General features: G+C 37.8%; 1 protein-coding gene across 3 annotated transcripts; it reads left to right on the top strand.

The window, feature by feature from the left end:
- Window positions 1–960: 960 nt before the first annotated feature.
- On the top strand, window positions 961–9,834 carry LOC136240330 (uncharacterized). Of its 3 annotated transcripts, XM_066031279.1 has the most exons (12): window positions 961–2,049; window positions 2,111–2,143; window positions 2,202–2,225; window positions 3,624–3,665; window positions 4,658–4,903; window positions 4,946–5,152; window positions 6,206–6,415; window positions 7,452–7,481; window positions 7,537–7,560; window positions 7,609–7,647; window positions 7,700–7,723; window positions 9,560–9,834. In XM_066031279.1, exons 1-12 carry the CDS (start codon window positions 1,101–1,103, stop codon window positions 9,700–9,702), a joined length of 1,971 nt encoding a protein of 656 aa, XP_065887351.1. In that variant the 5' UTR covers window positions 961–1,100; the 3' UTR covers window positions 9,703–9,834. The 3 variants fall into 3 exon arrangements, with proteins under 3 accessions (XP_065887351.1, XP_065887350.1, XP_065887349.1); XM_066031278.1 differs by having other exon boundaries at window positions 964–2,049; window positions 3,627–3,665; window positions 4,658–5,152; XM_066031277.1 differs by having other exon boundaries at window positions 965–2,049; window positions 4,658–5,152.
- The last annotated feature ends 5,080 nt before the right edge of the window (window positions 9,835–14,914 follow it).

Raw genomic sequence — 14,914 nt, 5'->3', positions numbered from 1 at the left:
GTTACTGAAACATCCCGAAACTAACTCCTTAGCTGAGTGATTAATTTTTCTACCTTTTGGATAATAGATGTTTCCAACATGTTATGAAGATGAGATGCTACACGATTGCATTTCATCATAATTATCAATATTTACCAGCTTTCTACAGGGTCAACTTTAGACAGCAAAATCAAGCTTGATTTACATGGTTTTAAGCTATATCGACATCCTCACGATTTATGCACTATTTAGCTAAAATTTTTACACACTTCTGAGAACTGGCATGTCGAAACACCTTTATAGCATGCTACACACAGTGAAGTAAATGCCTAATAGTAATTATAGCTCAAATTATCAAAGTGTTCCATAATATGTACTCTCATTTTGGGGACACTTAAGACCACTCCAAATAATTAAATCTTCTGTTTCCCATCCACCGCCTGCATCTGGTTAATGTCAGCCCTAAATTATACCATTATTCCGTATTCTTCCATGATTTTCCGGTTATTGTTGCATACTGACACTCAGTAAAAGCAATCTTGAAACAGTGTTAGCTCATGTGTCAGCAGTACTATCACATCGGCACAGACTTCACGTTTGTGCTATTCTGCAGCTTAAAAAGGAAAGAACAAGGTTAAGCATGCTTTTATGGTTGTGCCAGGCAAGTAATGGCTTGAAAAGCTGCCATTTATATAACGAAATAATGGATATGGACCGCCCGCCCGCATGCAAATATGCTTGAGTCCAGGACGGGAAACAGAGAATTTATTTGGAGTGGCCTTACCATAGATAATACACGTATTATCTCCTTAGTGTAGAATGGATTCGACCATGCACTGGCTCAGTTGTGTTCAGCTTGTACCTTCACCGACGACTTCTGACGTCCTCACTTGCTAGCAATACCGCCCGTATGACGAAAAACGCACTATAGAGAAATACTCTGTTTCCCATTTTCGGTTTCCTAATTTCCCATTACTCCTTTTAGTGACACCCACTAGTGTTTCACTTGTGACGTCGTTTGGAATCACGAGATTGCTTTGCAGGCGCCATGCAGGGGGCCATGTGTGTGTTCGGTCCCCTCACTCCTATCCTATAGATTTTGGTGCGTTCTACTGAACAAGATGGACGAAACAATGATGAACGTAATGACAGAACCAGCGCCTGCACCGTCTCCACATAAGAAGAAAATGAACCGCGCTCAACAAGCGAAGCAAACGCTATCAGGTTTGCTCGTCGTCTCGGACGTAGAAATACAAGAACCAAACTGGTGTACTACAATGTTAAGTTCTTTGCTGAACGACCCCAGTACACATGATGTGACATTCAAGACATCTGATGGTGGTAGTGTGAGTGCTCACAGGGTAATAGTAGCAGCTGGTTCACCAGTGTTGTATGAAATGTTGCAAGACCTGAAACTGGAGGTAGACATAGACACAGTGGCATTCTCAAGCCTTATAAAGTATATCTATACTGGGAAAGTAGCCATAAATTCTTCAAATCTTGAGAAGATTCTGGCTGCTGCGAGTTATTTCAAAGTTGCTTCGCTGGAGATAAATCTTGTCTACTGCATTGCAAATTTACTATGTGCAAAAAATGTGGTCCCAATTACCATCATGGCTAATGATAGAAAATGTGAGCAATTACTTGAGCGTTGTGTTGAGTTCATGTGTGCTAGTGCAAGTGATGTCATTCGTGATCCAAACTTCACCAAACTTCCTGACAGAGTTATACTAGATTTCTGCAAGAGTTCTGATCTCAATGTTAGTGAACTAGATCTGTTTTTGGCAGTAGTTGGATGGCAAAAACATAACAAGAAAGCAAAGGCTGTCATTAAAAATATTTTTCGAGAGATTCGGTATCCATTAATATCTAACATTGATTTAGTCACTAAAGTTGGTCCGACTGGATTGGCTGATTCAAATCTCTATACAGCTGCTCTGGAATATCATGTGGCTGCTGGCCAGTATAAAGGACCTTTAAGTCAGCTTGTGGAACGAAGAACCCATGGCTGTACACCATCACCCATGAAATCACCTACAAGCAACACAACTATCAGTAGTACAACTACAGGTACACGTACTTTAATTACTTGCTATTATTTTGCTGCTATTGGTTTGTGTTACATTTTCAGTGCCACAGACTAAAGATTATTATGTATTCCCAGGTAAACTGATTCCATTTTAAAGCTATACTGTAGTAATGTACATCTTTTTGGTCATTAGAACCATCAGCAGCCAACCAGTTAGGTGAGTATTATTTGTTGATAGAAGTAACGTAATTTAGGAATCAGGTATGCACCTACAACTGGTCAGTCATGGACACACTGACGTGTTTCTATAGATATTACATTAAATTTCTGATCTGCAGCAGAGAAGCAGGTATCATTCACGATCCTGAAAAGATAATAGCTGTAGTGTTTGGCTGAAAGTCTTTGCCTTATTACTGGTTTCCTCCCACTGTCACTTTATGCATAGATCATATATTTCTACTGTGCTTATTGATGTGTTTGACTTGTGTGGCATTGTGTGTAGCACCAGTATATCAGTCTAGTGTGATAAAAACTTACACTCTTGTGGTAATGATCAAAGCCAGTTATGGTTATGCTCACGCCCCACACTATTGTTGCGTGATTCAACTACAAACCTCAGCATAGTTATTCCCATTCGCTGTATGCTGAACTAAGGCATAAAATCATGTAAGAAGGGTTGGAAAGTCTGTGCAAGTAGTTATTTATTATACCTTAGCATGTGTAATAGTCCAGTAGTCCAGTCTAGAGAGTAGTCCAGTAGTGACTCCCCTGCTAAAGGAACAAGAAGGCTCAAGAGTTTTTGGGAAACATTTCAAAAAAGATTTTTCCATAGGCAAATGATGGGGAAAATATGCAAGAAATATTTGCAAATGCATCTAAAATTGCAAACTTTTTCTGCAAAATGATTCCCAATGCACAGTACCGTAGTCGGGTTGTTGAGAGCATGTATATATTAAGCACATATTATTTGTTAAGCGCATACACATTTTTTGTAATTGACCATGGATGATAAGCACACTTGGAAAAATGTGATGAAAGAGCTACTTACAGCAAGAAACGGCAAGAAAAGCTGTGAAAGTACTGAAAATGAATGTCTCCTTAAGCACTTACACCTCCCTTGAGGTCTCTCATTGCTATGTTTACAGCAAATCAGCCATCTGGATAGTGATAATCTCGTTCATCACGAAAGATTTCCCCCAGAAATGGAGTCAAATATCCTTATGTACTGGCGTGGTGACTGGCACAAACTATTAACTACTCTATTACAATGTAGTGATTCCGTGTTACACTCACCATACTATTTATTAAGCATATGTACCTAACAGATAGTATGATTTTTACCAAAAATTTTCTCCGAAAATTATAAACACATGCGCTTAACAACCCGACTTTACGGTATTTGTGTTATGTACTGGCTAAACAATTTGATATTCAATTAGTAAAGTCAGTACTAGATATTTGAGTATACTCGTTATTACGTGATTCACTTTTTTGAAGGATGGTGTGATTTTTAAAAATGAAAAAAAGTTGGGCAGAGGCTGTGTTTGCATTGTGTAATATTTCCACCAATATTATCATCATTTATTTTATTTGTGAACATTCGTATTATCTGCAGCAGCAGTATCTTCAGACATCAGTCACACAACCAATGGATCAGGTATGTATGTACATTCTATAATAATTTTTTTTTATTATTATTATTATTATTATTAGCAACTATAACATACAACAAGCTTGAACTTTTAGCATTACAACTACGTATGTGGATTAAAGATGTGCTGTGTACTGTAGTTGTAATTTTACTGCCCTGGTGGTTTTCATCTGCTACTGCTGGTATGTGTTGTAGGGAATTATGTCATACCATGAAATGGGAAGGAGTCTAAAGGGCTATACGTGCTTATTTGGCTATAATTACTAACAATAACTGTCCTTTGGTTGCAAACATTCTTAACAATGAATTTAGCATAGGAGTGGCCATGATTCCATGAATATATTGTACCATATGTAAAGGATTTCCCTGGTGTACAGGTAAAACTGTTTTAGGCTTAAGAAAAATTCGTCTCCAATTCTATATACTATCACATAATTCATTATCTGTTGTGTACTGCCAGCAGGTGCGTGAGCAGTAAATCAACTATTGAGAGAAGTTGGTCATGCATCATTTGATTCCCCTAAAACTTCACTATATTCAAAAATACCATGTAGTATTCTGACTATTGAATGATGTATTTGGTAGTCCCTAGAATTCCCAGTGGCTTTGTTGTAGTCTAAATCTTTCTTACATGTAATTACGCAGCATTTTGTTGAGCTTCTTGTGAAGTGACGGGAAATTTATAAAACTGTTTATCAATACATACAGGTCTTATGTCACTAAAATAAAAGCCATGAACATTTTGGCTTGTCCTATTGGATAGGCAATACATATACTGTATGAACATAATGTTCAACAATTTTTTTTTTTGCTATTTAGTGGGAAAGGCCTCTAGTACTACCACTGTTATATACCTAAAGGCTATCTTTGTTGTTTGTTTGTTTGTTTGTTTGTTTGTTTGTGCATGTGGCTTGCACGACATCAGCAAAACTCTTCCCCTGTACTATGGCCATTTCTTATGTAAACATTTTTAAGTCCTTTACTGTTTCATGTTATAGCTAGCAAGGAAGTTGTGGTGAAGAAGAAGCAAACTCCCAGTTCAATTAAGATGACGCCATGTATCAAGAAAGGAACACCAGGCATCAAAACAGAAGGTTCAAGCATCAGAATGGAATCTCCAGGCATTGAGACCAAATCAGCAGATACTCCTACACAACCTCCTGTTGTCAAGAAGGTCAAAACTGAATCAACAGGCATTGCTACACAACCTCCTGATGTCGAGAACATTAAGACTGAATCAACAGGTATTGCTCCACAACCTCAGATGGTTAAGACTGAATCAACAGGCATTGGTATACAACCTCCTGATGTCAGGAAAGTCAAGACTGAATCAACATATATTGCTACACCTCCTGAAGTCAAGACTGAATCAATAGGCATTGCTACACAGCCTCCTGATATCAAGAAGGTCAAGAATGAATCAACAGGCTTTGCTACACAACCTCCTTGTGTCAAGAAGGAGACTTCATCAATCAAGAAGGAGGAGACTTCAGGTACAAATTTTATTATTTTAAATGTGGTGACTACATGTATAGTTTACATATTGTTCATATACTTGGTAAATACTGTAGTTACATTTGTCATCTGTTGTACTATCCTGTCATAAATGTGTACTGTAAATTGGCTATGCATTATGTAACTCACTGGATGTTCTAATAGTTTGATGCCATCAACACATTGTTGAACTGAACAACCAGGACATTCATACGGGGCCTACCTGTTTCTTTTATTTGGGAAATGTCGGTAATATTAATATTCTGCTGGATGCTCAGTTAATTGTGAAGTGTCTGGTAACAATTAAAAACTTTGAACATGTTCATCCATCAGCAAAATGTTGTTATAGCTAGAGGGCAACCACCGCAGTGGTCTACATCTTTGTGTGTGCATATGCTTGGCACAGATAAATGCAAATTTCTGCCCACGTGCTATGGCCTTTCATCTCGGTGTGTATGCCCCATATACCTGACAACTTGTGAGGTGTCCTTTTTAAGCGATACTGTTGTATTCTAACCTCATAATATGGTCAAATTTAGCTATGGTACATAGTACTGTATATTATTGGCGTGCGATATAGAATATTTTCCTATCACGATTATAACACACAATATATCATGATACGATATATATCACGATATACAAACTCAACACTCAGTTTGTGTATTTACACTGATGACACTTGTAGCAGTGATGTACTAGAAGTACAATACAACATGGTACATGACTAGCACACAACATTGCAAACTCTTTTATCAAAAAAAAGTACAGTGTACAATGACATCTTGGGTACATTATTCTCTAATTATAGCTAAAATCTATGCCTAGGTTTATATCACGATATGAAGATTCTATATAATATCACGATATAGAAAATTTTATCACGATATTTTGATATATATCACATATCGCACATCACTACTGTATATTAGGGATCATGGAGGTAATTGGCACCTCACAAAAATATATTGACCAGAAACCCTACCTTCATGGCACCTTGGCAGTATTGGTGAGGTATATATCAGTCCATAAGCTGTCTCTTGTTGTTATAGCTAACAAGAAAGTTGTGGTCAAGAAGAAACCGGCTACTAATACAACTAAGTTGACTCCAGTTATCAAGAAAGAAACACCAAGTATCAAAACAGAGAGTTCAAGCATCAAAATGGAAGCTTCATCCATCAAGACTGAATCAACAGATACTACTACACAACCCCCTGTTGTCAAGAAGGAAACTTCATCCATCAAGAAGGAGGAGACTTCAGGTACAATTGTTTTTTAATATGCTGACTAATTTGTTATTCATATGGTATGGTAAATTACGTACTTAAGAGTAAATCCATGATCATCACTCTAATAGTTTTGTAACGTCTTAACTTTTAAAAAATCGCTTCCACATGCCGTAAATATTTTAGTTTAATTCCTTGTGCTGCAATTATAACGACTCAGTAAGTAATTTGTTAGATCTGGTTTTTGGGTTTTTTGTAAAATATCACTCAATCATGGACCAACAGTTGTTTGGTAGCAAAATGCAAACAAGTACAATTGTATTACTACAACATGTTCTACAGAAAATGTCACTTCAGAAAAGTTATTGCACCAGAATACGCTGGACTGAGCCAAACTTTGATGTTACGTCTTAAGCTTTTATCTGCTACTTTATATGCAAATTTGTGAATTGGAAGCAGTTTGACTGGTCCACTTTCCAGATAGACCATCTTGAACATAACTGACAACGAAGCGTAATGGATACTTTACTTTTCAGACCATTTCAGATGCAGCATGCATGGGTTCACCAGTTATAATAATTTATTTACAAAAAAAAGTTAACAAACAAGTACACAGAAAAATTTGGAATTTTCAACTAGAGTAGGGACCATAGCACATCAATAAAAAGTACTGAAACAAGCTGGAGTAGTGGATGATATTAAATCACAGTAAAACAATAAAAAGTGTTATATCCCTACTGTGCATCTCCATTATGGTATCTTGAGCACAGTACAGATATAACACTTCTTATTGTTTTACTGTGATTTAATATCGTCCACTACTCCAGCTTGTTTCAGTACTTTTTGTTGATGTGTTATGGTCTCTACTCTAGTTGAAAATTCCAAATTTTTCTGTGTACTTGTTAAAGTAAATCTGCACAGGTTGTTTGCAACACTAGGACAGTAAAACTGTAATTTTCTTTCAAATGGCCTGCTAATGACCCTGAACTTCCCTAAGCTATGTCAGAAAAGCCTACACAATATCCATACCCTTTCTTACATCTTTCTTTTATAACATTCTGCTTCTTTGCAGGGACCCCAAGTGTTATCACAAGTACAGCAGGTAAACCGTATCTGTTCAGTTCTTGTGTTTACCACATGCTGTTTTCTTCCACTAGTACATCAAAGTGTTATTACAACAGGTACATAGATGTATTTCCATCTGGTGATAATCAATATGCTTACTACAGCAACAAAAAGTGTTGATGATAATGCTAGTAGTCCACCAGGTAAGCCATGTTATCTTATACAAGACTTGTATTATGCTTTTGCAATTTGCAGTGACACCAGATGCTAGCACTAAAGGTGAGCTCAGTCATGTTATTCTCAAGTACTAGTATCATACTGAATTGGCTATAAAGTTGGGTGTTATCATACAGTACAATAGTACTGTATAGTAGGGATGATGAAGGTGTGGGCGTGGTCCACAAAGAAAAATCTACCAAAAATCATCTTCAGAAATCCTTCACGACCACTTCACAGTATTGGTCAGGTATAAACAAGCCCAAATGTGTCTTCAGAGCGACCCAAAACATTTCTGATGAGGTGCTACGAAATTTAAATATATATATATTTTAGCAAATTTTCTATTGCCTCACTGCTAGTCTCGCGTGGCCAGACCCACTCTTCGCGCAGCAGCGCTTATCGATTGATAATTATAAGCGTCTAGCTTTTTCAGGGTGATAACGAAACACCTGGTTAACTTTCATCACGCCACGTAATATTGTGGACTTGTCAACAGAGAAAGGAATTTGTTAACAACCTTCAAAATGATGTGGTATGATGAAAGTTAACCAGGTGTTTCGTTATCACCCTGAAAAAGCTCAGGGTGTCAGAACAACTTTACTATTCGAACTATACCAGACGCTCTTGCAGCTAGGCGCTTATAATTATCAATCGATAAGTGCTGCACGAAGAGTGGGTCTGGCCACACGACACTATCTCACTACCTGCCTGCCTGCCTACCTGATGCGTTCAGTAAAGCGTGGCGGAAAACTCGCTACAGCCTTGCTTCTTAGGCGGAAACGCTTTGAATTTTGTGGCGAAAAAACCTTTCACAATATTAAATACTTACGATGTGTATGCTACCGGCTGCTCTTACTGTTTTATCTTTGATCCTTCTTTATCGTGGCCATCTCTCATGGGTACGGCTTTCATCAAAGCACACAAACCACAGCGCCCCAACATATTGGAATAAATGTGTAGCATAATTGTAGCGAGCACGTGATTTTAATGTTGTGGGATACACCTTGGGATATGCTGCTGCCTGTTTAACATTGCCGGTTGAGAAACTACACACGTAAGGATTAGAGTGTTTGCTTTGGCTCGAAGGTAGTTTCTTTTCCGAGTTTAAAAACCAGGTGTATATAGCATCTCTACTGACTTTATGGGTAGCTTTCCCAGAGCACTTTTCAGGCGTACTACAACTGAAAAACACCATAGTAGGCCTCATAGGCTCGTGTATCTCGTCGTCTAGAAAGTGGGCGTGACCCATACTTATGCAAATTAAAAGTAAGAGCAGCCCTGAGGCTTTGTTGAGAGAATTAGTGGGAAATAATGCTGTAGACACACTATAAAACAGTTGAAAAGATACTTCTGTGGATAATGTGTTCTTTAAAGCGGTTTGTTAAAAATATGCATCCTTAGGAACGTTTAGCTGCGTATTTCAGGAATTGCAGGTTATTCATGAATTACTAAATACAGTTACTCAATAAAGTTTACAAAAAAAGTACACAAACAAGTGTAAGAAAAAAAAATTAGGACTTTTCCATATGAGTAGGGACTGCAGCAATAAAAAGCACTGAAACAAGCCGCTGAGACAAAACACAACTGAAGGATTGCATTTTAATCCCTACTTTAGCCTGCTATGATGTGTGGTTAAAGTAGGAATTAAAATGCAATCATTCAGTTGTGTTTTGTCTCAGCGGCTTGTTTCAGTGCTTTTTATTGCTGCAGTCCCTACTCATATGGAAAAGTCCTAATTTTTTTTCTTACATAGAATTCAGTCCTACTTGAAAGGTTAATACTGTGACTTTTATAACAATAAGTTTTACTCAAATAGAACAGTCAAGAACAAATTGGGACTTTAATTATTTTACCTTTGTGGAGTAGCTGTTTGTGATTTATCAATGTCAATTACAGTTGCAGTGAAGAAGTTGTTTAAGAGGAAACGGTGCAAAATCTGTGAAGGATGTACAGCAAGTAACTGTGGAGAATGTGGTAGCTGCTTGCACCCAACCTGGAGGAAGCCTTGTGTGAAACGTATTTGTTTGAATCTTCAGTGATGCTGTAACTATTGTACCGCCATACATAGCAGTTGAATGACTTTAATCATGTAGTATTTTTTTTTTGTATTTGTTACCCAGACCAAATCTGTACCACACATTTTCAGCAGAATATTCATCTCAAATCCAAAACATGAGTGTGTTACAGGTGCAGGAGCAGCTCTAGGGGGGTTTCTGAGGTTTCCGAAAACCAGTCACGTTCACATCAAGATACTCTAATAGAGCAGTCAATCACTCTAATAAAGCAGTCACAGTGTTCAGAGCAGCAGTGTAGCAAGCTATGTAAGGATTTTTATGCACTTAATCAGTGATATTAATATATAGTTATGGAGGGTAGTTATTGTCAGCATGCAGTCACCTTTTTTGTCTTCACTATGCTCTTGGTTAGGGTCCGCAATCCGAAAAATCAACTTTTACAAATCGATCCCCCTACCATTGTGGGTTGTTCATTGTAGTATCCCATTGCTAGATCCACCATGAAACCGGAGGCACGATTGTTGTCTTCACAGAAATATTGACTTTAGTATTTCGTGAGATGCAAAAATTATTTTTTAAATTTCGTGGTCCACACAAAGAACAGGATAGAACTTGCTACTTAGCTAGGTATTATCTAGAGTTAATGTAGTTAAAAAGTATGCACAGTAATAAGCAAATGGTTCACTGGGTTCCCGGCACAGGGTTGCTTTCTCTCAAAAAGCAGAAAACGAAACACAAATTTTCGAATTCAAACTGCCCTACCAGCCAAGACAAGAAAAGCCAACTCTTCCTCATAGTGATGTGATAAGGTTGGATGCATAGTCTGTCTATGCTGTTAGTCTGGAAAGGATCTGAGACTTCTCACCATCTGGGTGAAGAACGTCAAAAATTTCGTGCGTCATTTCAAGGGATTCTCTCAATGGTACCAAAAGTGCTTTCCAGTACTTCTGATGACACACTGGTCACTTAATTTTGTTTAGAATGATGATAAAGGATGGATCAAAACGTTTGGTAGTGGTAGTAGTTGGTGTTTCTCTGATTTCATATGGTGCAATATACCAGCAGCTCACCAGGAGCTCCACCCAGCTCGAATCAAAAATGAAAGATTTTGTGCTTTTTTCGGTTTGTTTTTGGATGTTTTGCAGCATAATGGTGATGTAGGGTGATCTAGTGAAAACTTGAAGCAGCTGTGGAGCGTGATGGGTGAAGTCAAATTTGGACGATTTTGCTGCCTCCCTGGATGCATAGCATAGAGCGAGGCGTGGAAGCCGTGGATGGAATAATAATTGACAACCGCTATTACCAGACGTTCAGGGACATCTTTTGCCATAGTTTTAGTTTATAATTGATGATTGTTGTGGCTGCAGAAGCGCTGGAAATGGCTAGAAAGCGCGACACAATTCTTTGATGCTGCAGAAAAATTTGACGCTCGTCACCCAGATGGTGAGAAGTCTCAGATGTTTTCCAAACTAACAGCATAGACAGACTATACATCCAACCGTATCGAAACACTATGAGGAAGAGTTAGATTCTCTTACCCTGGGTGGTAGGGCAGTTTGAATTCGAAACTTTGTATCTCTTTGTCTGTTTTTTCAAAGAAAACAACCCTGTGCCGGGCACCCAGCAGATCATTTACTTATTTCTGTGCGTACTTTTCAACTACAACAACTCTGGATATGATTTGGCTAAGTAGCAAGTTTCATCCGGTCCTTTGTGTGGAGAACGAAATTTTAAAAATAAATTTTGCATCTTGCGAGATACTGAAAACGATATTTCTGTGAAGACAACAATCGTCCCTCCGGTTTCATGGTGGATCAAGCAATGGGATACTACAATGAACATCCCACAATGGTAGGGGGATTGATGTGTAGAAGTTGATTCTTCGGATTGCGGACCCTATCTTGGTCAGAAACCAGTCACCAAAAATCCTGGAGCCGCCCTTGAGGTGGGTGTGGTATATACATAGCTTAATGGTAGCTTGACAAGGTTCAGCTGATGAACAGTTTCTGAGAAGGGAGCATCATTAATCCCTTTCATGGCATTTATATTCTTGCCTGAGAAGTGCCCAGCCAATTCATGGTAAGGATATATTGAGTGGGCATTATATTGTGGGATGTAATTTTGAAGTGATAGACTGAGTTTAGTTGTCGAAAACAGACTGTAATAGTACAGTATATCTCCACGGAGGAAATGGATCTTTCATCATGGTACGAATTAGCATACAGTATATGAGCTCCCAAATAAGTATAATCATGCAATCGGGTGTCACTCGAGCATAGAATGTCACTGAACATGCAGCAGTCCTTGGTTTTGTGGCTTCATATTGGTAGACAAAAGAAGCAGCAGCCATACCTATTAATAATATGACTGAATTAGGGATTAAATGTCCACTAGTATATCTGCTGGTGTAGGTGACCTCCCTTGCTTCACTACTTTTTATTTCTATTATTTAAAATTCTCAATTTTTCCTTAGAATTTATTTGTATACTTATTTTGTAAGCATGCATGCTACTGAGAATATAATTAAAGTATTTGGAGATTTTTGATAGCCATCTGTTGTGCACAGATTTCTAAGCCATATTAAGTTTAGCAAGCACATTACCAATTCACTGATTTGACAGTCTGGTGTTTTCCTGTTCAACTTATGCTGTGCCTGTCTGGGGCTATTAATCAAGTAGCAATCAGTTCATTGATTGGTACACTTTCAAAATCAGCTGCAGGCTGTTAAATTAATTGTACCATCAGCCATGTTACAGAATACTACAATATATAATGGTGCAAATATAGCTAATAGTTGCTTTAAAGTTAAGTCACAAATCTCATCAGTCATTATGTTGCACTGAACTTTCAAATGAAAAGAAACACCCATCAGTCACATGTTCATGCTAAATCTGTAAAGCACAGTTGTATGTATGATTGTCATTTTTACCATAAATTCGAATTCTGTGTTTGATCATGACTTCTTTCATCATAGCACTTGCATTGTAGCCATGTCTACTTTTTCTAGTACATATACAAATATACTCAGTACAGTAGAACCTCATGATCTTCCAGTTCACAAATTGTGAAAATGATTGCTCTATTAAAGCATTATTGCTATTATTTTGTACAACTGTACATGCAACTTATGAGTGTTGTGGACTTTTCACTTCCTAGGGGCATCCACTGTACTTCAGAATAATTACAAGTGCAATTTAGTACATTAATTGGGATAGTAAATAAGAAAATCTACAATACAGTATAGGTTTATGTATATTAGAGATCACGGAGGTTTGTACTTTTTCACAAAAAAAATATTGACCAGAAATCAGTCTTACAGGTTTAACCAAGCCCAAACCATTGCAATCTTAAACACCTCCAACAGGTTGCTATATATATATGAAATTATACACTGTTAAAACAGGGGAGTAACAGTAACTAGGGGAGTGAAATATTTTACTCTGAAAGGGGAGTTTGGATTACTAGGAGAGTAACAGTAACCCACTAAGGGTAAAGAGAACTCCAAGTAAGTGAAGGCACCAAACTGAAGAGTTCCCATTACCAGCTAGCTAGTAGCTAAGGTGAACTCAGTGAGCCAGTATGGCTGAGGCCACATATGAATGAGCCACATGCAGGTTATAGCTGTCTCACTATGTTATTTTCTCCATTAACTAACTTGTTCAATTCTAGCCACTCAATGTAAAAAAGGAAAGTAATTATTTAGGCTTCCTTTTCAATGGCAGCCATTTACTCATGTTTTATTTTACAGGCTAACCAAGACATAGTGAAGGAAACAGAGAGTACGAAAACAGGACGAATTGTTACTCAAGAATATTTTGAAATACGCATGTATAATTATTAAATACCATGCATTTCTATTACAAGCGCATTATTTAGAGTGAAGAGTATTACCATAGAAATGGCTTCTTTGTTATGTTATGTTATGTTATTATCAATTTTGTCAAAAGACCGGGTTGTACAAAAGGACAAGCCTGTAGGCGTACTTCCCACAAAAAGCACATACACACCAGAAATTACAAAAACAATGACATAAGCAAATACACCTGTAAAACAAAACTACTACAAGAACAAAAATAAATACTAACAAAACAAGGACATTAAGTATACAGAAGATTCAAAAAAGAAAACGACGGAGGGCTAAACGGAACAAGGGTGGCTGTTTAATTCGCAGGATGGTATGGGGTATGGTATTCCACAGAAATGGGCTGTTCACAAAGAAAGAGTAACGAAACGAATTGATAGACGATGTCACAGGCCGGAGAGATAGAGGGTGACACCTTGTGGGAGCTTGGGACAACTGAAAATGTTCACTCAATGGTAAGGAATTCAGTGAACATTTTCAGTTGTCCCAAGCTCCCACAAGGTGTCACCAACAGAGCTCTTTAACAACAGCTCTTTAACAACAGAGCCGTGTTGAGTTGAAAGCGGTTTGCTTCTCTGAGGAATTGTAGTGCTTAAAAGGTGATACTAAACTGTTTGCTTGTTCGTGAATAATTAGCTACTGGACGTTCACTAGAGTCTATCTCATTCATTGTTTCTTCAGGTACGTTTGAGCTCATATCTGAGTCGTCTCGTGTGACACACCGGTTTATTAAACTGGCTCCAACAGAAGTCACCACTGCTCGTGAGGGTTTAGGCGCCTTATTGTGATACGGCAGAAATAGTTCAAGACTCAGGGAAAGTGGATATTGTAAATATTTTGTTACAGTTTTGCTATATGTCTTTAACATCATTTGAAATTTTATACGGAGTTATTTGCAGAATTTCATGGAGTAAAGGAAACGCCTTGCATGCTTATGTAAACTCTCCTAGAGTAACTAGAACTCCCTACAATAGATTTTTCAAAGGGTTCCTGTTACTCCTTTGTGGGGTGTTAGTTACTCTCCACAAAAATATAGGGGTGTTAAATCCTCCCTACACTGGGAACTCCCCTAGGGGAGTAACAGTTACTCCTTATTTTTAACAGTGTAGTAACTGCTGACTTTTGTTAATGTCTAATTCTACCTTGTAAGGCTTTATGGGCTTGATTTTTTTTTACTGTTGGATGTCAATTCAGCCTGACAAGTGTATTTTGGCATACTATATATAGTATGTACAATGCTGCTGCTTTGCCAAATCATGGACCTTAGCTTGTCCTCCTTTGTGTCCCATTTATCTTCACTGTCAGTGTCACACCTTGCCCTGATGGGCAGGCACTTTGGAGTGAATATATGCATTTATGTGTATAAAGCACTTA

The sequence above is a fragment of the Dysidea avara genome, chromosome 12 (genome assembly GCF_963678975.1).
Source record: "Dysidea avara chromosome 12, odDysAvar1.4, whole genome shotgun sequence".
Lineage (NCBI taxonomy): Eukaryota > Metazoa > Porifera > Demospongiae > Dictyoceratida > Dysideidae > Dysidea > Dysidea avara.
This window is presented reverse-complemented; position numbering and strand designations above follow the sequence as displayed.

Bases quoted from the DNA above. Each gene is read 5' to 3' on its own strand.
- LOC136240330 (XM_066031277.1), top strand. From the start codon at position 1,101: ATGGACGAAACAATGATGAACGTAATGACAGAACCAGCGCCTGCACCG. The intron at 5,153-6,205 runs GTACAAATTTTA...TTGTTGTTATAG, and splicing joins CAAGAAGGAGGAGACTTCAG to CTAACAAGAAAGTTGTGGTC. The intron at 6,416-7,451 runs GTACAATTGTTT...GCTTCTTTGCAG, and splicing joins CAAGAAGGAGGAGACTTCAG to GGACCCCAAGTGTTATCACA.